This window comes from Mchenga conophoros, linkage group LG3 (assembly GCF_057382185.1).
Source record: "Mchenga conophoros isolate Kocher_MC1m ecotype Shallow Benthic linkage group LG3, M_conophoros_male_GT1.1, whole genome shotgun sequence".
Classification (NCBI taxonomy): domain Eukaryota; kingdom Metazoa; phylum Chordata; class Actinopteri; order Cichliformes; family Cichlidae; genus Mchenga; species Mchenga conophoros.
In genome coordinates, this window is record NC_140528.1 from 52,041,156 (window position 1) to 52,067,806 (window position 26,651).

The 26,651-nt window shown below is 43.8% G+C and overlaps 1 protein-coding gene across 3 annotated transcripts in view; it reads right to left on the reverse strand.

Moving 5' to 3' along the window:
* Nucleotides 1-178: 178 nt before the first annotated feature.
* LOC146579390 (uncharacterized) overlaps nt 179-26,651 on the reverse strand; it is a 35,798-nt gene continuing 9,325 nt past the window's right edge. Inside the window, exons 3-17 of one of the 3 annotated variants that reach the window (XM_085269186.1) lie at nt 22,562-22,602; nt 22,056-22,149; nt 19,805-19,940; nt 19,525-19,684; nt 17,277-18,494; nt 13,781-13,852; nt 11,280-11,505; nt 10,397-10,688; nt 10,123-10,320; nt 9,698-9,756; nt 9,338-9,588; nt 8,569-8,600; nt 3,905-4,079; nt 3,711-3,805; nt 179-1,621 (exon numbers count right to left, since the gene is read on the reverse strand). In XM_085269186.1, coding sequence (XP_085125312.1) covers nt 1,514-1,621; nt 3,711-3,805; nt 3,905-4,079; nt 8,569-8,600; nt 9,338-9,588; nt 9,698-9,756; nt 10,123-10,320; nt 10,397-10,688; nt 11,280-11,505; nt 13,781-13,852; nt 17,277-18,494; nt 19,525-19,684; nt 19,805-19,940; nt 22,056-22,149; nt 22,562-22,602 — 3,157 coding nt within the window. In that variant the 3' untranslated portion in view covers nt 179-1,513. Of the gene's footprint in view, nt 1,622-3,710; nt 3,806-3,904; nt 4,103-8,568; nt 8,601-9,337; nt 9,589-9,697; nt 9,757-10,122; nt 10,324-10,396; nt 10,689-11,279; nt 11,506-13,780; nt 13,853-17,276; nt 18,495-19,524; nt 19,685-19,804; nt 19,941-22,055; nt 22,150-22,561; nt 22,603-26,651 lie in introns of those variants that run through there. The other 2 variants (XM_085269185.1, XM_085269187.1) reach the window with 2 other exon arrangements.

Here is a 26,651-nt window from a genome sequence, read left to right on the forward strand (position 1 = left end):
TCTGTCATTTAATGGTCGGGCATTGTACAGCTAAAAGCATTTCACCCCCATGTCATACTGTGTATGGTTGTGTGTGTGTGTGACAAATAAAATTAAAATTTGAATTTGTGTCACCAAAAACGTGTGTAAAATAAAAAATTTGACACACATTTTGTTTAAATAATTACAAACAATTAAACAATTTTATTACTTTATTGTACATATTTGGCACATTTTAGAAAAAAAATCAGGTTAAATGAAATATGTGGACATGAAATGAAGCCGCAAAAAGAGAATCACCCATAGATTACTGTACTAAATTCAGTAACTATATTAGACTTACAATTTTATGGTTACTTGTGTTGCAAAGGTCCCTCAGTCACACGGGATGTGTGGTTCTTGCTACAATCAGCTGATTGCAGGTTGTGTGTAGGGAAGACAGTGTCTACAGGTTTGAGGAGCGGAGGTATGGGAATTATTTTTGTTTTTATTGCACATAAGGACAAGAGCATAATGGTAAATTACAGACTGGATCAATGACACAAACAACAGATCATGCTGCTAACAGAACTTTAACTCTTCCTCTGTACAGACAGCATGCCAACACAAAGCTAGTCAAGAACCCAGAGTGATGATAAAGCCGAGCGCATGCCGATCCAGATCCTCATCTTCAACAGGTAGTCAGGTTTGCAGCCTCCATTTCTACCTGTTCATGTTTCCACAGCAGAGTCACTGTGGTGATTCCTCTGAAGTCTTGTTGGGATGGTATCAGCTTTGCTTTGTGTTCATGTGTAAACACCAAGACAGAGATCTTGTGTGTCCTCATTAGGATAGGGATTTGTGTTGATGTGTGGGACTGTAGCTTTAGGTATATATTGTTAACTGGTGGTTATATGACAATGCATTTCAGATCATGTTACAGAGTAGTGCAAAAGTAAGGGAACAAGCATTGTAACAAATTTCTTTCTCTGGCGAGCACTTAAGTAACGTACTGCATTAATGTGTTACACATTTCTTTCTTTGAGTATCTAAAAAGTGGCTCTTTGAAGCAGACGTCCAACCTGGATCTGCTATGTCCATTGATCCAGATTTTAAGTGATCTTCACAAATACCAAACATGTAAATTTAATGTAAAAAAAAAAAAAAAGAAAAAAGAAAAAGAAAAGAAGAAGAAAAGAAGAAAAAAAAAAAAAGAGAAAGCTCAGATCCACAGCAGATGAAAATAATCACAGCAGGATGACTGTGAGAGGAAAACCAACCTCTTAATCATCCAGTACTCAGTTATCATGACCACAGACACCTCAAAGACGTCATCAAACCACCAGCATAATCGGAGTTAATTTTATTCTGTTCAGTTTTTCTCAACAACACTGGATCAGATTCATGTGCGTGTCCGTGGGAGCACCAGCACTCCCTGTAGCATCGACAGGTTGAAGGTTTCCAATTCCAAACCTCCAACCTGTTTAACAGAGCGGCAGCAAACAGCAGTTTCATTCTTTGTTTTCCCGCATCAGCCGTTTCAGGATTTCCCTTGTCACAAAAGTGAAATGTAGTTTTTAGGCACAATCCCATGCTTCCCGCCCACAACGCCCATAATCCACTGCTCATCCACAGCCTCCACCTGTGTGATAATGTCACCGACCTGCACAGAAACAAAAAGAGAGAGAGAGAGAGAGAGCAGACATGTTATTAACCCACCCAAAAAAAATCAACACCTAAAAGTAAACACAGGAAATCTGACAGGGTATTTTATTTATATCTGTAAGGATTTATCAGTGATATATTGTTTTCTGTAGTTTTTCTTGTGTACACCACCAGAGTGGATTTGAAATCAACCAGTCAAGATGTGATTGAAGTGCAGTCTTTCAGCCTTAATTTAAGGCGCTTAACAAAAACACTGGATTAACAACTGTTTTTATACTTTTTCTTTTTTTAAGCCAATTTTCTGAGGCTTAAAAATACCTGAATAGTTAACTGATAGTTTCATGACCAGGTGAGTCCTGTTCTCTCATTATCCAAGGAGAAACTCGTCAGATTACTGGAACTGCCAGACACACTGGACCCACTACAGTTCGCTTACCGTCCAAATCGTTCCACAGACGATGCCATCTCTCATCTCCTCCACACATCACTCACTCACTTGGACACTAGAAGGGGGAATTATGTTAAAATGCTCTTCATAGACTACAGCTCTGCATTTAACACCATAATTCCCTCCACACTCACCACCAAGCTGGAGCATCTGGGACTCAGCTCATCTATGTGTCAGTGGATCTCCAACTTCCTAACTGGCAGACCACAGGCAGTAAGGATGGGCGGACATGTCTCAGCCTCCACCACTCTCAGCACTGGAGCCCCCCAGGGGTGTGTTCTGAGCCCCCTGCTGTACTCTTTGTACACATATGACTGTGTGGCCACTACCAGCTCCACCACCATCATCAAGTTTGCTGACGACACCGTCGTGGTGGGCCTGATCTCTGATAACAACGAGACGGCCTACCTGAAGGAGATTAGGAATCTGGAGAACTGGTGCCAGAGGAACAACCTCCTTCTAAACGTCAGTAAGACAAAGGAGCTGATAGTGGACTTCAGCACTTAGCAGGAGAGGAACTACCAGACCCCCGTCATCAACGAGTGCCCAGTGGAGAGAGTGGACAGCTTCAAATACCTCGGAGTTCACATCACGCAGGACCTGTCATGGTCCTGTCACATCAACACCGTGGTGAAAAAGGCCCGTCAGCGTCTCTACCACCTCAGACGCTTGAGAGACTTCCAACTGCCCTCCAAGGTGCTCAGGAACTTTTACTCGTGCACCATAGAGAGCATCCTGGCGGGAAACATCTTAACCTGGTTCGGAAACAGCACCATGCAGGACAGACGAGCTCTACAGAGGGTTGTGCGGTCAGCTGAGCGCACCATCCGCTCCGAGCTCCCTGACCTGCACTCAATCTACAGCAGGCGGTGCTGGACCAAGGCCAGGAAGATCGTGAAGGACCTCAGCCATCCCAACAACAGACTGTTCTCTCTGCTGAGGTCAGGAAAGCGATTCCGCTCCCTGAAGACCAACACAGAGAGACTGAGGAGGAGCTTCTTCCCGCAGGCGATACGGTCTCTCAATCACACCACCACACAGTACTGACCCACACATATGGTTCTTACACACACACTGGACTTTCTGGACTTTGTTTTTGCACAACACTGGTCACTATATTCTTCATTTCCGGTTAATACTTGTACAGCTGCTGTTATTGTGTATATATTTATTTATATTTAGATTTCTTCATACATTCTTATATAGTTCTATATTGTGTATTGTGTATTTTGTTGTACAGTTATTTTATTTTCAACTTTAATTTATATATTTTATCTTATTCTTCCCAGTTAAATTTACCCTTCATTCTAATTTGTGTTGTACAGTTATTTCATTTTTAACCTTAATTTATATTTTACCCTTTTTAATTTTTCATATTTATTTCCTATCTTATTCATAGCCTTTTCCTTTTTTGTTTTCTTTAGGTCACGAGCAGTTGTCCAAGCATTTCACTACATATCGTACTGTGTATGACTGTGTACGTGACAAATAAAAATTTGAATTTGAACTGTCAACATGAAGTCTACAGAGGTATTAATGCCAGTGAAGAGGGGATTATGTATAAAATCAGCACTTTGAACGTGTACAGAGGAGAGACTACAGTGTGTTTGTGTCCAAATACTTATGGCTCCTCACACACCTTCAGTGTGAGCTCATCCTCGCTTTCTGCTGTGAAGTCAAACAGAGCTTTGGCCATTCCTTTAGCCACAGGCTGCTGGCCTGTGATTGGCTGAGCTGGAGAAGAAAAAAAGTTTGATACAGTTTGCGTGTTTATTTGTGTATTTTTGTCGTTTGACAATCTCTCTCTGACCCACACATGCCAGACTTTTGTACCTTTGCAGGGCTGTGTAAAGGCCACGGGGTAAAGCCCCTCTCTCCCTTCCACTCTTCCTCTCCTCCACTCTGTGTCGATGTGCTCCGTCACTTGGATCAGCGCCCCCTTGTGGAAGGACAGATCCTCTGGGGTCTGACCGGGGAAGTCAAACAGAGCTACAGCCCACTCCTCAGTCTGCACAGTTTAACAAATCAATACTGAGAGAATCACTTACATTTTAACTCAACGATAAATTAAATTATATAATAAAACAGAATATAAAAAGAGCTTCTTGCATTATTTTAAAAATCTAAATAAGTGGTTCTTAAAAGTTCGAAAAAATTAAGACCAAACCACATCAACACTGTGGATTATATTCTTATTACATTGATTTTTAAAGAATCTCTGCAGACAAATTCAGCCTTTATTCTAATCTCAGTGCAGCTCCTACAAGCAAATATAAAGTTTTCAATCCAGCTGCTGATTAAAGTGAATAAAACTTGTTGCAAAGCACTCGACAGCAGTGAGACGCTTTTCTTCTTCTCTGACATGTTTTCTTTACAGCCCAGGTTTTACTGCACATGGAAAAATAACTGCCCCTCCTTGAATCGCTACCTTATCGTGGTGGAGGGGTTTGCGTGTCCCAGGGATCCCAGGGGCTATGTTGTCTGGGGGCTTTCGCCCCCTGGTAGGGTCTCCCATGGCAAACTGGCCCTGGGTGAGGGACCAGACAAAGAGCGATTCATAAGACCCTTATGAAAAGGACACCGAGGGAACAGTTTACCCTGCCCGGGATAGGGTTACCGGGGCCCCGCCCTGGAGCCAGGCCCGGGGAGGGTGCCCGAGGGCGAGCGTCTGGTGGCCGGGCCTTAGTCCATGGTCCATGGGCACTGCCCGAAGAGGAGACATGGGCCCATCCTCCCGCAGGCCCACCACCCGCAGGAGGCGCCATAGGGGTCGGGTGCATTGTGTGCCGGGTGGCGGCCAGGAGCGGAGGCCCTGGCGGACTGACCCCCGGCTGCCAAGACTGGCAATAGGGACATGGAATGTCACCTCTCTGGTGGGGAAGGAGCCTGAGTTAGTGCGTGAGGTTGAGAGGTACCTAGATATAGTCGGGCTCACCTCTACACATGGACTTGGGCTCTGGAACCAGTCTCCTGGAGAGGGGCTGGACTCTGTCTCAGTCTGGAGTTGCCCCTGGTGAGAGGCGGCGGGCTGGGGTGGGTATTCTAATATCCCCTCGGCTTGCTGCCGGTACGTTGGGGTTTTTCCCGGTGGACGAGAGGGTTTGTTCCCTGCGCCTTAGGGTCGGGAAACGGGTCCTGACTGTCATCTGCGCTTATGCGCCGAGTGGCAGTTCAGAGTACCAAGCCTTCTTAGAGTCCCTGGGGGGGGGGGGGGGGGGGGGGGGGTGCTGGAGGGTGCTCCACCTGGAGACTCTGTTGTCCTGCTGGGAGACTTCAATGCTCACGTGGGTGACGACAGCGAGACCTGGAGGGCGTGATTGGGAGGAACGGCCTCCCTGATCTGAACCCGAGCGGTGCTTTGTTATTGGACTTCTGTGCTAATCACAGTTTGGCCATAACGAACACCCTGTTCGAACATAAGAGTGTCCATAAGTGCACGTGGCACCAGGACGCTCTAGGCCGTAGGTCGATGATCGATTTTGTAATCGTATCAGCAGACCTGCGGCCATATGTTCTGGACACTCGGGTAAAGAGAGGGGCTGAGCTGTCAACTGATCACCACCTGGTGGTGAGTTGGATCAGGTGGCGGAGGAGGACGCTGGACAGACCTGGTGCACCTAAACGCGTAGTGAGGGTGCGCTGGGAACGTCTAGCAGAGGCCCCAGTCCGCGAGATCTTCAACGCACACCTCCGGCAGAGCTTCAACAGCATTCCGAGGGAGACTGGGGACATTGAGTCCGAATGGACCATGTTCAGCGTCTCCATTGCCGAAGCTGCTGCATTGAGCTGCGGCCGCAAGGTGGTTGGTGCCTGCCGTGGTGGTAATCCCCGAACCAAATGGTGGACACCAGAGGTGAAGGGAGCCACCAGGCTGAAGAAGGAGTCCTATCGGGCTTGGTTAGCCTGTGGGACTCCGGAGGCAACCGACAGGTATCGACAGGCCAAGCGGAATGCGGCTCAGGCAGTGGCTGAAGCAAAAACTCGGGTGTAGGAGGAGTTCGGAGAGGCCATGGAAAAAGACTTTCGGACTGCCTCGAAGAGATTCTGGCAAACCGTCAGACGTCTCAGGAGGGGAAAGCGGTGCTCTACCTGCACTGTGTATAGTGCTGGCGGAGCGCTGCTGACGTCGACTGAGAAAATTGTCAGGCGGTGGAAGAAATACTTCGAGGACCTCCTTAATCCCACTGACACGTCTTCCGAGGAGGAAGCAGAGTCTGGGGATGAGGGGAATGACCCGCCAATTTCCGGGGGCGAGGTCACTGAGGCAGTTAAACAACTCCTTGGTGGCAGAGCCCCTGGTGTTGATGAGGTCCGCCCCGAGTTCCTGAAGGCTCTGGACATTGTAGGGCTGTCCTGGTTGACACGCCTCTGCAATGTTGCGTGGAGATCAGGGGCAGTACCTGTGGACTGGCAGACCGGGGTGGTGGTCCCCATCTTTAAGAAGGGGGTCCGGAGGGTGTGTTCCAACTACAGGGGGATCACACTCCTCAGCCTCCCTGGGAAAGTCTATGCCAGGGTGCTGGAAAGGAGAGTTCGTCCGTTAGTCGAACCTCGGATACAGGAGGAACAATGCGGTTTTCGTCCTGGTCGCGGAACACTGGACCAGCTCTTTATCCTCTCCAGGATACTTGAGGGTGCATGGGAGTTTGCCCAACCAGTCTACATGTGTTTTGTGGACTTGGAGAAGGCATTCGACCGTGTCCCTCGGGGTGTCCTGTGGGAGGTGTTGCGGGAATATGGGGTGTCTGGCCCATTGCTACGAGCCATTCGATCCCTATACAACCGTTGCGAGAGCTTGGTTCGCATTGCCGGCAATAAGTCGGACTCGTTCCCGGTGGGTGATGGGCTCCGCCAGGGCTGCCCTTTGTCTCCAGTTCTGTTCATAATTTTTATGGACATGATTTCTAGGCGCAGCCAAGTGGCGGAGGGCTTTCGCTTTGGTGGCCTCAGAATCTCATCTCTGATTTTTGTAGATGATGTGGTTCTGTTGGCTTCATCGGGTGAGGGCCTCCAGCTTGCACTGGAATGGTTCGCAGCCGAGTGTGAAGCAGCGGGAATGAGGATCAGCACCTCCAAATCTGAGGCCAAGGTTCTCAGCCGGAAAAGGGTGGAGTGCCCACTCCGGGTCGAGGCAAGGCAAGGCAAGGCAAGTTTATTTGTATAGCACAATTCAACAACAAGGTGATTCAAAGTGCTTTACAGAGACATTAGAAACAAGAACAAATAAAAAGCATGATTTAAAATTCGAGGATGAGTTCCTGCCCCAAGTGGAGGAGTTCAAGTATCTCGGGGTCTTGTTCGCGAGTGATGGGAGAAGGGAGCCGGAGATCGACAGACGGATTGGGGCTGCAGTAATGCGGACGCTGCACCGGTCCGTCGTGGTGAAGAGGGAGCTGAGTGTAAAACCGAAGCTCTCAATTTACCGGTCGATTTACGTCCCTACCCTCACCTATGGCCACGAGCTGTGGGTAGTGACCGAAAGAACGAGATCGCGGATACAAGCGGCAGAAATGAGCTTCCTCCGTAGGGTGGCTGGCCTCTCCCTTAGAGATAGGGTGAGAAGTTGGGCCATCCGGGAGGGGCTCAGAGTAGAGCAGCTGCTGCTCCACATCGAAAGGAGCCAGCTGAGGTGGTTTGGGCATCTGACAAGGATGCCCCCTGGGCGCCTCCTGGGTGAGGTGTTCCAGGCATGTCCCACCGGGAGGAGGCCCCGGGGCAGACCCAGGACACGCTGTAGAGATTATATCTCTCGGCTGGCCTGGGAACACCTTGGTATTCCCCCGGATAAGCTGGAGGAGGTGGCTGGGGAGAGGGAGGTCTGGGCCTCTTTGCTTAGGCTGCTGCCCCCGCGACCCGGCCCCGGACAAAGCGGATGAGGATGGATGGATGGATGGATGGATGGATAAATAACTGAGGGGAGAACATGTTTGTCCATCGTGTTGACTGTTTACCTGAAGCCTTTGTTACTTATAACATTTATAATCACTATATCAGCAAACATGCACAGAAATGCATAAGAAAACATGTTAATCAGGGAGGTTATTCTAAAGATTTGGGACGTCCACCAAAGGCTCTGCCACCGTGTTTATTAGACACTTTTCTTTGGCTGAATGTGATTATGCTGCATCTTAGTGAGCTGGATGTTTCACAGACGTGATGAACAGGCTCGCTTTGATGGGCATCTGAGCTAATGCTGGGAAATTACTTTTGCACTGATTTTTAGGTTAGTGTTGTGTTTTCAGGTCGCTGAATAGATTAGATGTGTGTCTTTGCGGTGCAGGCACAACTTTACAGCACTCTTTGCTTCCGATTGGCCTGAATCCAAAGTATTTTCAAACAGCAGGCGCAGACACGTCAGACATTTATTTGGCTCCGCTTGATTGTCTTTTTCAATATTGCTCAATCAGGTTCGTTAAATTAATTGTGCAGTTCTAATAAGAAACATGCTCATTAATTGCTGTTTAAAAAATGACAATAGAAAATGAAAATTCACTCACCTCTGAGTTTGAGCCCTGTGAAGTCTTTATTCCTGCAGATGATACGTGAAAGAGCATCATTACATTCACGTCCAAAGCAGAGAACATTTCTCTCTTGTTTCTCCTGCAGTTTTAAAATGGTCACAAGGAGGTGCGAGAAGACTGATTGTTGTGCATACATGGAAAAAAAAAGTTTACTTCCAGCATATTCTAGTTCAGTCATTTAAAACCTGTTTTTTAGAACAACTTTATCTTTGAGTTTATCTTCCCCATGAGAACAGGCATGACCGTCTTTTTTGTTTCTTAAACAGTGCAAACAGAGAAGCTGTTGTAGCTTGTTAGCAGTGTTACACCATCACTTTGATTTATTTATGCAATTGCTCCAAAATGTGAAGATAAAACCAGCACAAACAGATCTTCAGAAGCATGCATACTGCAGATATAAAATGTTGGTGTTCATCAACAAGGTTTTGTCCAAATCACCAGGACTGTGATAGAAATGTTTTACCTCTTTAAGTGTTAATTTTGCCATCATATAACAGGGTCATTGCAGAGTCATGCAGACGGAAGAAGGAAACCCAGAAAATGTGTGAAATTACCAGCATTTTAAGAAACCAGACACTAAGATTCACAACTTCTTTTAAAGCAAAGGTGACATTCAAAGCTTTTTAAACCTCTAAGCAACCTTGGATTTACAAAACAAAAAACCCCCAAAAACTTTTGTTAGCAGTCGTCCACAGCAGTGACGCATAGAGATGTAGAGATGATGATAATGCAGCCTTCAGCTCACCGGAGTTTTCTGTCATTGCCGTGTCCGTCAGTGCCGGTTTGTCAGTTTCCCCTAGTTCAGTCACTGACGTTGGGAGGGGCTCCACCACCTCTGTGAAGTTCAAGGGGAATTTACCAATTCGGCCGTGGATTTGGCCCCGCCCCCATTCCTGCCCGATGAGCTCCAGGAGACCAATGACATCACCCTGGGAAAAGGTGAGCTCGTCTTCTTCCTCTCCCTCGTGGTCCAACAGAGCGACGCACCGAGGGCCGCTGCAGAAAAACCGGCTGATTAGAACATGTGGCTCATAGAGAGTGAGAGAGTGTGTGTGTGTGTGTGTGTGTGTGTGTGTGTGTGTGTGTGTGTGTGTGTGTGTCTGACCTGACAGGAGGAGAGTCTGGTTGCTCCTTCAGCTCAGCAGGCTGCACCGGAAGAATCGACTAAAGGATAAACAAAACATAACGTCATTAATATTTATGCATTTAAAAACCATTTAAAACCTTTGCAGTGAGTCAAAATAAAAAATCAATAACAAAATTAATTAAAATAATATTCAATTAAATGCACCAAATATAAAAAGGTCTGATGACAATACAAATGTAAATTATTCATTGACCAAATGTTATTTTGGTACCGTTCCAGTTTCCTATAATTTATGATTTTTTGCAGTTTGGGCCTCTGTAGTCCAGAGCTACAAACCTGTCTGGTCTGGACCAACCCACCACTCCTGACAGGTGACCTCTGATCCTTTTTCAAAAATGATTTGAATAATCAACTAAAAAAAAAAAAAAAATCTGAAGCTGTACCTCTGAGCCTGACAGGCTATGGTCCTCCAGGGCAGGTTTCGATTGGTTGTCCTGATTAGGGACGGACTCTGGCTTGGGGTCCAGATCGAGCAGACACTGTGATGTGTTGATTAGGGGGGTGGTGGTATTCTGATTCTCGCCTGGAGGATGCTCCGAAGGCGAGGGACTCGGGTCATCCAGGACGATCAGCACTTCCTGCTTCTGAGAGATAAAGTTGAATTAGAAACGTAATCAAAACTTGTATCTTTGTGTGTGTGTGCACGTGCAGGTTTACCGCATAGCTGTTGTACAGAGGGTGTCCAGGTTTAGGGCGTGGAGGCAGAGGTGGTCCTCGCTTTGATGCCTTTTGTGCCTGTGTCTGATTGGCTGTTGAAGGAGGAGGACTGGAACTGGTCTGTGAAGGTGTCACCTGACTAGCAGCAGAAAGGGAAGGGGCGGGACTAACTTTAGACAGAGTTGGATTCTGGCTACCTGAGGAGGTGGAGTTGATGGCTGGAGGCGGCGGGCGCCCGGGGATAGATTTGATTGGTGGTGGACGAAGGGGGAGGAGCTTCACACTGGATGGACTGAAGGTAAAAGAAAGAGTATTATTAGTCAGGTAAAGATAAACAGGAGGTGTCTTCAAGAGAAGACAGCAGCAGTCAGCTGTAGCCCCTCTAACACCTACTACCTTACTTTCTTAATTTTGCTGGACCTCATTTTGCAGGTTCAGAGGTAATCACCTATGTAGACACAAAAATGCTTCATCCTCAGTCTGTTTAGCTCTGGATCAAAGCCCGCTGGACTGATTTGTTTGCATTCACTGTGAAAAGCTGCTGGTTTATCTGTATGCATTATCTACAGTGATAAAGTAGAACAAGGTGGAGTTCTTGATGTGTACGGCTCTGAGAGTCGACTGCTGTATGTAGCTGAAAGAAGAGGGGCTGCTCCGTACTGCACCAGAGGTTAGTCAAAATTCAACTGAAACCACTCTCAGTATGTGTATGTATTATATGTTTTGGGATTTTCAGCCTTTTTTTTTTTTTTAAATTGTGGTGGACCTGAACCCGGTCCTCTGCATTAGCCTTACAGCATATGGATCAGAGACACCACAGCCTCGAAATTCATTGCTTTGCAGCAAACTTCCATCTTTCCTAAAGCTTGGCTCTCTTTCTTACCGTGGCGGCAGAGGAGGGTCTGAGGAGTTTGGTTTTGTAGTGTTGGCAGTCTCAGGTTTGGTCTGGACCACAGGCCCCTTCCTCAAGGCCGGAGCTGGAGCCGGGCTCGGGGGTTTGGCTGGGGCTGGTCCAGAAGTTTTAGGGGCTGCTGCAGGTTTGGCCGGGACTGGGTTTGGATCCAGAGGAGTCGATGAGACTCCAGAGGGTTTGGGAGCCAGATTTGGGGCTGCAGGCAGAAAGCAAACATAATTTGCTTTAATTAAATGCATACATGAAATCAAACCACTGAGATTAAAGCTGATTTAATAATCTGAGTGGTTCGATTAAAAAAAAAAACAAAAAAAAAACAGGCAACAAGAGAAAGTTTTTAATGTAGCACTTACATAAAAGAAGAGCTCACCAATGACCAAGAAAAGGTGAACCAACGTTACACGCAAAAAAAAAAAAATTAAAATAATTTTTAGAATAATTTGAACAAAATCTTGAAAATTTTCCTACAATGTCAAGATTAAACGTTTAAGAAGAATCTTTTTATTTTTGAATGACTTATGTTTTAGCCAAATTTTAGTGTGCGAACAACAAAAAACAAAAGCTAGACTTACAGAGGCTCACACCAAGCACGTGTCATAGCTCTCTTCTTTCTGGACATGAGCGATGCTCCTGGTATGATGATGTTTGCTGACACAGACATCATCTGAACTTTACTTGTTTATGTTGAGATGCTTCAGCAATCATTTTTCTTCAGATTGCATTTCTATTTAAACCTAAATCACTGATCAGTAAGGCTTTAAATGTCCTTTGTTGCCCTCTGCTGGCAAAAAATGCATAATGTGTGCTTGAACTAAGACACAACAGAAACATGGCAAACTAAATATGGTTAACAACTTCTAGAGGAAAAACAGGCACTAACATTTAATTTGCACAGTGCTTCAAAATAACTTCCCAAATAAATTCCCAAACCTGTTTATGGGATGGTTGCCAAGTGGTGAGTTTAATGTTGCTGGACCTCCATATTTAATTCAATTAAATTTTATTTATATAGCGCCAAATCACAACAAAAGTCGCCTCAAGGCACTTCATAGATACAGAGAAAAATCCAACAATCATATGACCCCCTATGAGTAGCACTTTGGCGACAGTGGGAAGGAAAAACTCCCTTTTAACAGGAAGAAACCTCCAGCAGAACCAGGCTCAGCGAGGGCCATATAAAGTCACCAACTCTTTATTAGCACATTATATTAATACTGAGTGATTCGGGCCTTCATTTGCGATCAAGCCTCAATTTCCCATCTCTTCTGCCGCTGTATGCCTTCCACGACAAGCTCAGACTAGTCTCTGACATGCTCTGATTATCTGAGTCCCTCCAGCCAGTCTGCATTTGATTTGCTTCCTAAATAAGTTATTTACATGTGCTGGCTTTTGTTTTTCCAGCAATCCAGAAGTGCTGTTATTGTTCCAAAACTCCAGGAAATCTGCAGTTTAATCAAACTACATGATGCTTGAGGTAGGACAGATTCACTACAGCTATGGTCATGTAGTTAATGTATGGCATACACAGAAGGCGTAATGATGACCAAATTCATTTAAATGTAAGTAACACACACAGAAGAATCACACTGCTTCATTGCAACACAGCAGCAAACATCCTGAGTAAGGACCGGAGTCAAGAACAGTTTCCAAACGGTTGTATAAGTCAGAATGCCTCCAAGCCGATTAGCTCCCTTTTCCAGTGCTGTCATGTGTTTTTTCTTTCCTGACAGCTCGCTGCCAAACAGTGACGTCAGACTCACATCGGTGGAGCTTGTTCACACCTGAGTCACAAACCAGCCCTTTTTCTACTGTTTGTACTCTGCGATCAGTGTAGTGGAGACAAAACGGTGACCAAAGGAAAACCACGAGCAGTTTCACATTGTTTTTTGTTTTTTAAGTTTACATTTTTTAATCATAGTAAACATTTTTCGCTGTGCCAAAAAATACTGTCGTGCCATCGAGGATGAGACGTCTGAGCAGAACTGATAAGGGCGTCGATATCCCTCAATATGCACTCACCAATCTGAGGCTCACAGCGCATGACTACTAGCTGAGAGAAGGATAAATATATTTAATGAAAGACTATTGTTTGCACAACTTCATGCTGCAGCCAATAAACACCCTGGAAAAAATATCATACACACTTAAGCACACACACACACAATTCTGGTGCATCAAACCCACAGCACACCACCACAACAACAGTGGGGTCTTGTTTCTCCTTACACAATCGCAGTCTTTTTCTTTCACAAGGTTTGGATTGCATAATGCATCACCCTCCCTCCTTCCCTCCCCCCCTCCCTTCAGCACACACAGACACACACTCACATGCAAAAACACAAACCACAGAAAATCTCTTTGCAAGTTTGCATATTTCTAAGCAGGACAGATTTGTGTCTCTAAGCTCTCAAACACTCTATTGTGCTTCTGCTCAGTGTACACACACACACACACACACACTTGTGTCTTACCACTTGCTCTGCGCGGTGCCATCAGTGCTGCTGGCTTGTTTGGGACGCCTGGACGAGAACTTCCAACTTTCACTGAAATGACAAAAAAATTAATTAAATAAATCAGAAAATAAACCTGAAAATAAAGTTGTCGATGGGGATTTAATAAAAATCTAATTCTAAAACTGCTTGAAGCTGAGACACATTTATAACATTCATGCAGTGCTTGCAGCTTGATGAGGGAGAATTTCTGCTCATCTTATTTTTGTTTTCATGAACGCAATTTTTCATGAAGCCGGTCTCAAATCAACCGATTCATGTTTAGACCATGCAAGGAGCAGAAGTAGTCAAGGTAGGTGAATGTAAATACCTGGAGGTCAAACATCCAAAGCAGCAGACAGAACTCAAGGACAGTACTCAAGAGAGGTGAAGAAGAAGTGCAGGCAGGGTGGGGTGGGTGGAGATCAGTGTCAGGGGTGATTTGTGACACAAGGATAACAATAAGAATGAAAGTTTCCAAGATGATAGTGTGAAGGAAGGATGGTGGATATTAGACAAAGGATGTAGAAGCTGCAAAGCAGGAGAAAAAGAGGAAGACCAGACGTTTGTGGATTTAGTGAGGAAGGACATGCAGAGGGTTGGTGTGGAGAGGAGGTTAGTAGGAATGGGTGAGATGGAGGCAGATGATCTGCTGTGGTACAGCAGTTACCATGTTTTCCACAGCACTGTTATCTTGGTTGACATCGTTATTTGTGACTATTTCACGAAGTGTAATTAAATGTCTCCAGTCAGTCCTCCCAGAAAGTCCCAGGCATTCTTTATTTCACCAGTAAAACCATTTTACAAAGCAGGAGGAAACATCCTGTAAATGGTTTATATTGGAGTTTTGTGCGATTAGCACTGATTCCAAAGTCAACATCTGGGCTGGTTTAGGGAATGTCCGCTGTTTCGGTGTCTTGGTAGACAGCACATTAGGTTCAATTGGTGTCATTTAAAAATAGGTTAGTTAATTTGTCTGCAAACTCAGGCCGAGACGGAAAGGACTTCACTGGTCCATGGAGGAGGAGACGGTTGCTCATTGTGAATTCTGAGATCGCAATGAATATGTATTCAGCAGTCAGTGAGGAGGCACCACAAACACTGACGCCACTATAAATCCCTGACAGAGGTTTCAGGGTAAACAGCGGATTGTATTTCAAATGTCAACATTAGCACAGGACTGGCTTCTCTTTTAACGGATAATGCTTCAGCATACACAAAACCAGAGGAGTGCCACACACAATGCCCAATAGGGCATTAATTGGGCATTTTTTTTTATCTAAATATATCAAACAAGCTAATTTAGCTCATATGTCTTTTAAGCCAACTTCTTTCTGATTGGCTATCACTGGCAAACAGAAGAGTTAGGTGGAGCTGCTGTGCCTGAAATGACATCATCACGGTCCACTGCTTAGAGCCAGCCTGGCCTCACAGTAAAGAAATCGATTCATCCCTGTTCATGGACATAAAGGTACTTTTTCAGTGCAGCTGTAAACAGCAATAATTGCGGAGTATTCAGGAACGACAAGCCACGACTCCCTGTCTGATCATTTCGTTCCTGTTTACAGGAAACATAGATAGCTGTCTACAGGTGCTGCCACCCTGTAACACAGTTTGTCCAGGCTCTTCAGAGAAGATGTGTCACCGTGGCAACCACACAAATAGAGCGTTAAAACAGCTGGCAAGAGTTGCATTTTAACCAAAACAATAACCTTTTTTAAAGCAAACTTTTTAGTTTTAAATGCTGAAATTTAAATTAGTATTTTACTTTATGTCCAGGCTGTAGCCTAATACATTTTAAAGTCTAAATCTAACCAAATAGGCACTCATGTGGTCATAAAACTGTTTGTTGTCTAATAAGCTAATGAAAATGGGGGAACCGTGTATATAAAGGCCATTTCTAAACAGTTAATGATGCTTTTGTGAGAACCCTTGAATTAAAATTGCATTTCAGTTACATTTTGATGAATATAAAATCCAAATTGGTGGCAAAGCTGTAAAAACTTTGGTTTTATCTTATACATTTAGGTCTGTCCTTAAACAGACCTAAATGTATAAGACTGAGAAACAGAAAAAGCATAAAGAAGTTCTGGCTGCTTAGCTTTTATTTGCACCCTGTTATCTTCGGGTCATCACGCTTAAAACTGTGAGTAGCATTAAAAGGAAAATGTTCCCATTTACTATCAGTAAATCCAGCTATAGCAGATTATCACAGCGCAGCTCTCAAGTTCAGTCAATGCTTATCAGCAGCAGCTACACCATCGGGTTATCTAGTAGATAAGCAGCACGCTTCCCTCTTGTAAATATTTGTGAGCTGAGCTGCACTTCTGCACATGTGCAGAAACAAAGAGGTTTTTGTTTTGTTTTTTTAAAGGACGAAGTTTCTGTGTCTAGTTTACTGCTGAGATATGTGAAAAAAAAAACCCCAAAAAAAACAAAAAACAGGAAATGTAGGTCAGCGCAATTTAAAACCTTTGGAGCAAAAAAAAAAAAAAAAAACCTGTAAAACAGCTCAAGTGACACATGGTCAGTCCCAACAGCCAGAGGCACAACTATCAGTAGCTGGTGGCTGTATTCAACGACAAGATACATCAATAACAATCATATCAAGCACTCATGCTGCTCCAACCATGATCTTTATCAATTACTGATTACCAAGAACTTATTTTGCTATGACATTATGTCCCCCTAACTTATTTCTGTGCCAAGTATAGTTTTTCCACAAATATATAGTTTGTCAGAACACTCATGTAAGTATTTTGGTTCTGGCTCTTATTTTGAAGGTTTGGTGACCGATAACCATGTCATTTATTTAGCACCAGGTTGCTGCTGTGGTGATCCTCCATATCATCTCCAAACTCATCCTCTGTCTGTGACTACAGAAATGTTTATCGTTTACTCTGACTGTGAGGTGGTCACTTCAACCAGAGCTTGCAACAGACTAGTTCACCAAGACTGCAGATTAGTGCTATTATTAGTCAATTATTATTATTATCATTGTTATTATTATTATCATCATCACAACCTATAAGTAAGCATGGCTGCACCTCCTTTGTTTGCTAATAGCACAATTCTACTTTCATCTGCTTCCTTATTCACAAGCGCTCACTGAAGCAGACAGCTCTGCATGTTTGCTTGGAAGGTTTCCTGACACAACCTGGAATCAAACTAGGGATCTTTCGACTTTTATGGCAAATGTGTAAACCACTACAGTATGGGACTAATCTCTAGATACTACCACAAATGCTAAGCCTGCCATGTGAAATGTGAAAAACTGCTGATATTAAGGCACCAGCAGGTCATTATTTTTCTGCCACAGCACTCTTCGGTAAAGAAATTGAAACAAAGTAACAATTATGAATTAATAGTTATTAATTAATAACAATTATTAATTGTTTATATTGTTTATAACAACTGCAGTAGTTCCTTGGAGCCACCTGTAGGGGGCAGCAGAATGTGAATTGTGTTGAAAACTCACCACTTTGGTTTGTGGCGCTCTGCGTCGCTTCACTTCCAGTCTGGGTCTCTGTCTGTGATCCACCACCAACTTCCACCAAGGGCCTCGGGGTTAGAGTTGGGGTAGTGCGTCCATCGGTGGTGCTCTTATCTGGGTGTGAAACACCCACGCTGACCCTGGGGGTGACTGGAGGTCTGGGTGGGGGTTTAGGGTCACTGAGACAGGGGGTTAGCTTGGGTGGAGGGGGCCGCGGGGCTGGGACAGGAGCAGAGGAGAGGGTTTCTGTGCTGGACTGGGGTTTGGGTGTTGTTGTGGGTTTCTCTGTGGGTTTAATGGGCTGTGGCTCCAGGCCTGGAGCAGATTTCAGTGATGGTTCTGCCGTTGTTTGAGGTTTAGAAGAGGGGGCTTCAGTAGAGTCCTCTGTGGCTGCTGTGAAACCTCCATCTTCCCAGAATCCCTTGGTGGACGGTTTAGGGCCAGGTGAAAAGTTTTTGGGTTTGGGGGCAATCGTGGGAGGGCCAGATTTGGCTTGTTGCCCCTGGAAACGAGGGCGTGGTCGAGGCTCGGGCCTCTTTGTGGTTCCGCTTTGTTTGTCATTACCGTCACAGCTCTCACTGCTCACCTGCTGCTGTTGCTGCTGCTCAAAGGCTTGTATCCTAGCTTTCAGTGTTGCCATGTCCTCCCAGTCGTCCTCGTCCTCCCCTTCCTCACTCTCTGACTGGCTCAGCCCACTGGTGTCGCCGCGGTTATCGGGGAAGCCCCACTCGTCTGAACTGAAGGCCTCGAGTAACTCCTGAGAATATTTCCCTTGAGTGACTTGTTGGTTAGCAGGGTCACTCGCTGCACGACTGGCTAACGTGGCCAAACCGTCCTCCCGCAGCTTCACCAAAGTCTGAACTTTAACCTCGCTGCTGATTGGTCGAAGGCCAGGCTTCGAACGAGGACGTGGTCTGGGTTGCTCCAATGGGACTTCAAAGGAAGTGGTGGGAGAAGTACGAGGAGGAGGCACATCCACAGTAGCAGAGCACTGATCCCACTGGTCAGTCTGAACACCAGAGTTCGAGGTTGAAGGTGAACCCAGATCAGTGAGGTCACAGGACTGTGTGTGCGTGGAAATGTGCGTGTCACTGCCAATGGGGGCAAGCGCTGATTGGCTGGCAGTGCTGGTGATGTCATCAACGTGAGATGATTTAGGAGGCTGGCGGCAAGGCGGCCGAGGCGGTTTCACTGCTCTTCTTACTGCACACACAGACAGAAGTTACTTTTACTCGATTACTTACGTATAAAATAAGGCTAAAGGCAGACAATACAGCTGGCTGATACAGACGAAACCGATAACATCCTGTTACTTTATGAAATGTAAAATAACAGGCGGCACGCCGCTCACTAGTTCCCAGGCAGACTGTATTGTATTGTACTGTATTTAAAACATGCACATAGTGTAACTACTGTAACATTAACCCCTGAATTTGGTACTTTGGCTGTCACAATATAGTTTTGTTGTTGTTATTTAGGGTTTGTTTTTTTTATGAAATGGTGGAGCGCCTCAGCTAAAATTAGTGAACTTTGTTAGAAAGCTCCACCCATAAAATATATGGGTGCAATGTAACAGACTAATAAAATTCTAGAAGTTAAGTCACTAAAGTACAAGCCTCTTATGATCTGCACCACACAGCAAACCACATTATTTGTCAGATAATACTATTTACAAATGCTATTAAAGTCACCAACAGCATAAACATTAAACAGCGGTCCAGGTAAATGGCGCACAGTGTCATTTACATTACACACTTGCTGTGAAAGAGATAATAACACATGAAGAATATATAAACTGAAACACCAAAAGCTAATAAAAGTGCTGAGGGCAGCGCAATGATGCAGGAAATCATGAACCATATTCAGTTATTTCAACGCTTGCTTATGTCTAATATGAACAGACTTTAAACATTTACTATGAGTGTGTTGACGTCTGACCCCCCCACAGCCCAACAATGGAGATGTAGAAATCAGATTAGTTTTTCGCTACAGGTGAAATTCATGCAAAATAATTTTTAGTGCTTCAATATTCTCCACAATAAATAGCTCGTAAGTAGCAAAGGTGCAGCTGGAAGGTGTGGGCAGGGCAACACGACTGCAGATCTGGAACAGCGGCACTGTTTAAGTCATGACTGTACTGATGTGTTATTGATATATTATTGACATCACCCAGCTTTACAACCCCCCCCCCCCCCCCAAAAAAAAAAACCGAAAAAAAAAAAAAACCTCTTGCCTTGTGGTTCTGGAGGATCAGGGTCAGATCCTGGATCAGTCTGCGTGGAGATGGTTACTCTGGAAACAGGATGCAAGGGGGATGCTGAGGCAGAGGAAGAAGTGGAGAGAACCTGCTCCTGTGTCTTCTCCCTGATCACCTCCTCGTAGGTAGGAGGCGGCTGAGTGAGAGAAAACCAGCAAATAAAAGACACAAACATGCACTGAATCCACAGGTAGGACTATGAAACTTAATAAAGCCATTTATTTAATACAAAAACACCCCTGAATAAACACTTTACCTGTATGGCCGGAGGGATCGTGGGTCCCCAGATCTGTGCAGGAGGTGGAGGGGGAGGTGGGAACCCTCCAGAAGCTCCAGGAAACCAGGAAGTCGAGGTCAGCGGCTCGGCTGACAGGATGGTGATCTCCGGACGCCTGGAAACACGTCACATGTTAAAGGAAGGTTATAAAAAGCAAAATCTAAAACAGGACAACAGCAGGCAGGAGGCTCTGAAAGCTACACAGGTGCAAAGTTCAGAGACGAAAAAAAACATTACACACGTCACACAAGTGTTTTAGAAGCAGGTATGGAAACATACATTTTATCCTCACTAATTCAATAAATTCATTAAATATTAATGTATACATTTTCCTGACACATTGAAATTAATCAACTAAATCATAAAATAAAATTCTTTTCAAAAAGTTGTCAAAGGAGCTTGCAAAGAAAAGCGTCTGGACTTCTTTAAGTTACTTGAAGACGTTTCACCTCTCATCCAAGAAGCTTCTTCAGTTCTAAGGTCAAATGGTGGAGAGTCCCAGATATAAACCTAGTGGGAGTTTCCCCCCACAGAGGGACAAAGGACCCCCTGATGATCCTCTAATCGCCTGAGCCAAGGTGTGAAACTGGGCGTGGGTCCCAATCAGCCAGAGTTTCGGGTGTGTTCATTGTGAAACCTGGCCCCACCTTATCATGCGAATTCCTGAGGTCAGATGGCCCAGGATGTGAGTGGGCGTTAAGGCGTTTGGGAAGGGATCTCAAAACTGGATTATAGATGGCAGAGAGTTGGTGTCGTAGACCCCCGCCTCTGTTCAAAGATGGTCGCTCACAGTGGACATAGATGGCTTCTTTCACTCCTCTTTCAAACCATCTGTCCTCTCTGTCCAAAATGTGAACATTGGCATCCTCGAAAGAGTGTCCTTTATCCTTAAGATGCAGATGGACTGCTGAGTCTTGTCCTGTGGAGGTGGCTCTTCTGTGTTGTGCCATGCGCTTGTGAAGTGGCTGTTTGGTCTCTCCAATGTAGAGGTCTGAGCATTCCTCGCTGCACTGTACAGCATACACCACATTGTTAAGTTTGTGTTTTGGCGTTTTGTCTTTCGGGTGAACCAGTTTCTGTCTGAGCGTGTTGCTGGGTCTGAAATGCACCGGGATGTCATGCTTGGAGAAAACTCTCCTGAGTTTCTCTGATACACCGGCTACATAGGGGATGACAATGTTGTTGCGTCTGTCCTTCTTATCCTCCCTCGCTGGTGTCTGGTCTTCTTTTCTGTGCCTCTTTGCTGACTTTAAGAACGCCCATTTAGGATAGCCGCACGTTTTGAGTGCTTCCTTTACATATGTGTGTGTTCCTTCTTTTTTCCTTAGAGTCCTTAGAGTCATTTGACCTTAGAACTGAAGAAGCTTCTCGGATGAGAGGTGAAACGTCTTCAAGCAACTTAAAGAAGTCCAGACGCTTTTCTTTGCAAGCTCCTTTGACTACGATGACCTGGATGACTGAGAACCTTCACAGACTTTTCAAAAAGTTATAATTTTCAGTTTCACTGAATCTAAACGGACGTTTAACTTCACTGAAAAGAAAAACTGTTTTTCAAAAAGTTCATTTCCTGATTTTAGCTTCAGGACTGTAATGATTTTTTTCACCTATATTTTTCTAAAATGATAACAAACTATTCTAATTGTTTTTAAGTTTTATAGCCCAAACAGTTTAATCAGTTAATTAAAAAACTGTTTACATTTTTAGTCACATCAAAGATGTCAATTAAAACTTAAATGAAAACATAATAAAAAAAATGCTAATTTTAGCTTTTAAATGAAATGGGGAATTAAATTTGAGACATAAATATAATTTTGTTTCATTAATTAAAAACCCAGATGAATCTCAGAATTCATAGTAAATGGTTTTAAAGTACCTTGTTAAAGAAGAAACAGGCAAACACACGCAGCTCAAAGAGTACACAACTATTTTCAAATGTTTACACGGGCTCAGATCCAGGAACCGTCCAAGTGTTTAAACGTGACGCAGGAAGGAGCTCAGTGATGAGCTTCCCCTCACATACACACACCTTACATAAAGCTCATTTACTCTAAAAGTGAAGATTAAAGCTTGTTTGTTGGCTAAAGTGTTAACATATTATCCTGACTAAATGGAGTAACCATAACAACAGAATTCACAGCTGGATTTTACTTTTCTTTTCCCCGTTTCACTTCATGAAACATCTGCATGTTAAATATGAACCAGTGATGACGATGGCACGGCAGACTCGTACCTCCTGTCTCTGTCTCTTTCCCGCTCTCGGTCTCTCTCCCGGTCCCGCTCTCTGTCTCTGGGAGCCTCAGACAGAGTGGTCGACCTGGAAGAGGCTGATAGGAAAACAGAAGCCGCTTTAGAAAAAAGAAAGGCAAGCAAAACAAAGCAGAAAAATTCCCACTACAGAGAAGATAACAGTGTGGACACAATCAAAATAGTCACACGAACCAAGAAGATGTTTTCCATCACTACTAAAAGAAAAAAAAGTGGATGACTCCAACCCGACCCCGTCAGAATCAACTAATTTTTATTTTTTTTGTGCAATAACAAACAAGAAAAACAACCCTGTCCTTAAAACTTTTATTTTTAGAGTTAAAGCCCTCAAAAAAATTAGCGGATGGAAAGTTGGCACTTTTAGGAACCGTGAATCCAAGGTACAGGAAGTATCAGCTTCACTCCAAACACTGTGCACATTTTGTTTCATTCTTCTTGGTTCTATGTTCATTTGTGAGAGTGAATACTCACTTCTCTTGATGACGGCTCTGATAGATGACAAAGGACCCTGGCTGCACAGAGAGGACAAAAAGGAAACAATGAGTCATTTCATTTCACCTCTGCTACCTCACCTCCTCTCTCTCTCCCCCTGTTTTCCAGTGACAAACATAGCTCGGTCGTCCCAGTCAGTCCACGCTACTTGAACTCCACACATGAGCTCAGCATCCGCTGCCTTGCCTCTGGGAATCGCCACAATACAGGCAAAAGATCTAAATGATGGGTACAGTTCTCTAATTACAAACAATGAATCTGCGGTTTGTGCAGAAAACATTTCCTCATTTGACCTCATTAACAAGTCAAGAACAGTCACAGATTTGGTCTTCTGGAAATGCAGGATTTATGACTACAAGTTTGTTTTTTTACATCTAAACCAAACACGTCTGTAGACATTTTCAGTCCCAACAGTTCTGGGACACAGAGAGACGTAACAGTTTAATAATAATTTAAAACAACAAACAAACAACACGGTTCAGGTAATATCTCAAATTCTCATTCCAATGTCATTTTCTTTTTCCCCCAGACTTGTTAAACCTACTACTATCACCTCTGACGTCACTTTTTCTACACACTTTGTGTAGGATGCTTGACTTTTAAACTTCTCATGACTTTTATGATGTACTTCCTCTATCAAATAAATACGTGGTAAATCCTGGATTTCATTTATAGTTGGTTCGTCCTACTTTTGTTTCATTTCCAAGACTAACATTTAAATGTATTGTTTGTTTACATTAATGTTTTACTGGTGTAGCATTAATTAATTTGAACAATCACAAAATATTTACGTCACCTGACGTTCATTTTGCCCAAGGAAAGTGCTTAATTTATGGTAGGATGAATAAAAGACTATAAAAAGTGAGTTTTAAGAAGAATTATGGTCTCCAGTCCCTCTAGATGGAGACCGAAAAGAGAAGTATGACCTCCAATAGATACCAACTAAAAAAAGTTCCTGTAGTTAAAAAGCACCTCTTTGTAGCTTGCATCACTCTGCTCTGTTACAATAACAGTCTGTGCTGTGATTAAAGGGCCTGTGTTACTGCATGTGGATGTTTATGCGTGTCTCAAGTGTAAATGCTGCATCTGTTTTCTCAAACACTGGACGATGAAACAAAAGGACAAAATTCTATGATACTTCCTCCATGGCTTATTTTATTTGCTTCAGTGCCTCATTCAAATATGGTAACACTTCTGAAAACAGCATCATTTAACTAAATGCAATGATTCTTACATAAAGCACTTCAACTATCCGAGAGCATTCAAAGTGCGAGCCCCATTCACCTATTATCACCCATTCACACAAGCACTTTTTCTATGCTTACACTGAAGATAACTACAAATTCAGGATTTCCGTTGACTTGGCCAGTAAAGGGCAAAAACCAGGAGGAGCGAGCACTTTAGCGACAGTGGGAAGAAGAAACTCCCTTTTAACAGGAAGAAACTTCCAACAGAACCAGGCTCAGGGAGGGGCGGGGCCATCTGCTGCGACCGGTGGGGTCACCCTAACGTTGACCATTAGGGCTGAATTCACAAGATCTTAAAGAATAAAAAAAAACTGATCTGTTTTTAGTGTGACTTTAGTTTTCAGTCACCTGATTCCTGAGACTTTGCTGGCTATACTTTAAAGAGCCATATATGATATACTCCAACGGTGCAGCTAGGGCGGTTCGAGTCGGAAACGCCGATCTGTATGCTTACTCTTACATAATACTGCATAATTTTATGATTCAAAGCAAAACTCATGTGACTCAGTCCTCAGCTAAAGGGTGCAGAATGAGTCACTTTCATGGCAGCTCCCTTAAATGAATCTTATTTGTCAGTTAAATGTGTTTTTTCACCTTTACAATCTTCTAGAGCCAAGAACCCAGTCAGCACCACTGGATGGCCAAAAACCTGCAGCAAAATCACTAATAACTCCAAAAAAGTTAAAAAAATAAAATAAAATATACAGTTATTCCTGCTGTGTGGATACTGGCATTATTACACAGTAGGGAGAATGTTCGAAAATTTCCACTCTGATCAACACATTTCAATACAGCACACTTACTGGACTCGCCCACTTTGAGGTCACATTGGTCAGATGAGCTGTAGAGCAAAGACTTTGCTGAAAGCACATTTAGCTAAAATTCCAGTACAAACAAAATAAATAAATTGGGAGAATTCCTTGGTATTCCCAAACTGGGAGCATGTTTATCAAATAGATAGACCATTTTTCCAACTGTCAGCAATCACATCTATCACAGCAGACATTTCAGAAAAGGTGAGCCAAAGCTCTTCCTTTTTAAATGGAAAAGTAGTTCCTAATCTATCAAATCAAATCAAAATTTATTTATATAGCACATATTAAAAACAACAGTGTTGACCATAGTGCTTCACAGTCAATAAAAACATGAGACAGTTAAAACAAACAATAGAAGAGGACAACAAACAATAGGTAACAATGCAACAAGCTAAAACAGCCAACTAGACAGAATCAAAAGCCAAAGTAAAAAAATAAGTTTTAAGACGTAATTTAAAAGACTGGATAGACTCGGCAGTGCGAATATGAACGGGGAGGTTATTCCAGAGTCTGGGTGCCACGGATGCAAAGGCCCGGTCGCCTCTCGACTTCATTCGAGTCCTAGGTTGTGCTAGGAGCCTATGGTTGGATGATCTAAGTGCCCTGTTGGGATTGTATGAATGGAGTAAATCAGAAAGATAACTGGGCGCTAAATTATTCAAAATATTAAAAGTGAACAAAAGAATTTTAAAATCTATACGATATTTAACAGGGAGCCAATGTAATTTGGCTAAAATTGGAGTTATGTGTTCATGAATTCTCGTACCTGTTAAAAGACGCGCAGCTGCATTTTGAATTAACTGGAGCCGGCAAAGAGAGGAGTGTTGGAGGCCCGAGTAGAGGGAGTTACAGTAGTCCAATCTGGATGTAATAAATGCGTGGATAAGCTTTTCAAGATCTTTTAAAGGAAGGAACGGCTTTGCTTTGGAAATCTGACGCAACTGGTAAAAGCTGTTTTCTAGGAATCTAGGAAGGTTATCTAGCCAGACTCACCAAGACGATAACAGGACGCGAGGACGGTTCTTTCTCTCTTTCTGTTATAGATCAGCCTGTCTTTTGACTCTGCTGCTCACCCTCTCTCTTTCTGCCACGGAGCTGCTAACTATGAACAGACACACATGACTCACCCCTGACACTGCCCAAACACACTGCTTTACTTTAAACTGGTGGAAAAAATGTTCCTTCTATCCTCCTCTTTCCACTTCTCCTTGTTTACTGCAGAGAAAGGTTGAAGAAAACACGATGCACTTATTAAATGTCAGTGAAATACGCCTCTGCTCAGCAAGCTTTGTTTACACCGTCAGAGGTGTCAGTTTGACTGGGAGAAGGTATGATTTGTAGTTTTTAGGTGAGAGTCGGCAGGAACAATGAACCTCTGTGCTAATGTAGCTTTTCTATGTTTCAAAAAAAAGTTTTCACTGGTTTTCTTCTTTTCCCATTACATCATTGTGGGCTGTGTGCAACTGATTGCTCAGCAGTTCAAAAAACATTTAAATGCAGTAAGACAAGTGAACCACTTGTTGTCAAAACAGGTGTTTTTAATGGCTCCTAACGGCCCAGATTCCTATGTGGATTTAACAGCCTACTGGCACAGAGAAACTGTGCAATAAAGAAAATGGCAGATACCTTTGGACAACAGCTAATTCGTAGATGGTCATCCAAAGGAAAGGAGACGATGATGAGGTTTTACTTTAACCCATAAAGACGACATTTGACGACCTCCCTGTAGCCTCAATGACGAGTTTTGACACCTCAGTTTATATTAGTAAAGACTTCACGACCATTAGAACAGGTTCTGGGTTTTTCAAGGCTAGCTATGGTAAGGTGAAGAGGCAGGGACTACCCTCACCAACATCTGACGCACACCCACTCATTTTGTTCTGGAATCATGACACAACCCCCTCAGTTAAAAAAAAAAAGAAAAAAAGACGAGCTTCACACGTTATATTCGTCCAAGGGGGCTTTGCAAATGTTTTAAGCATCTTGAGCGTCTAGAGGTGGGAGGTC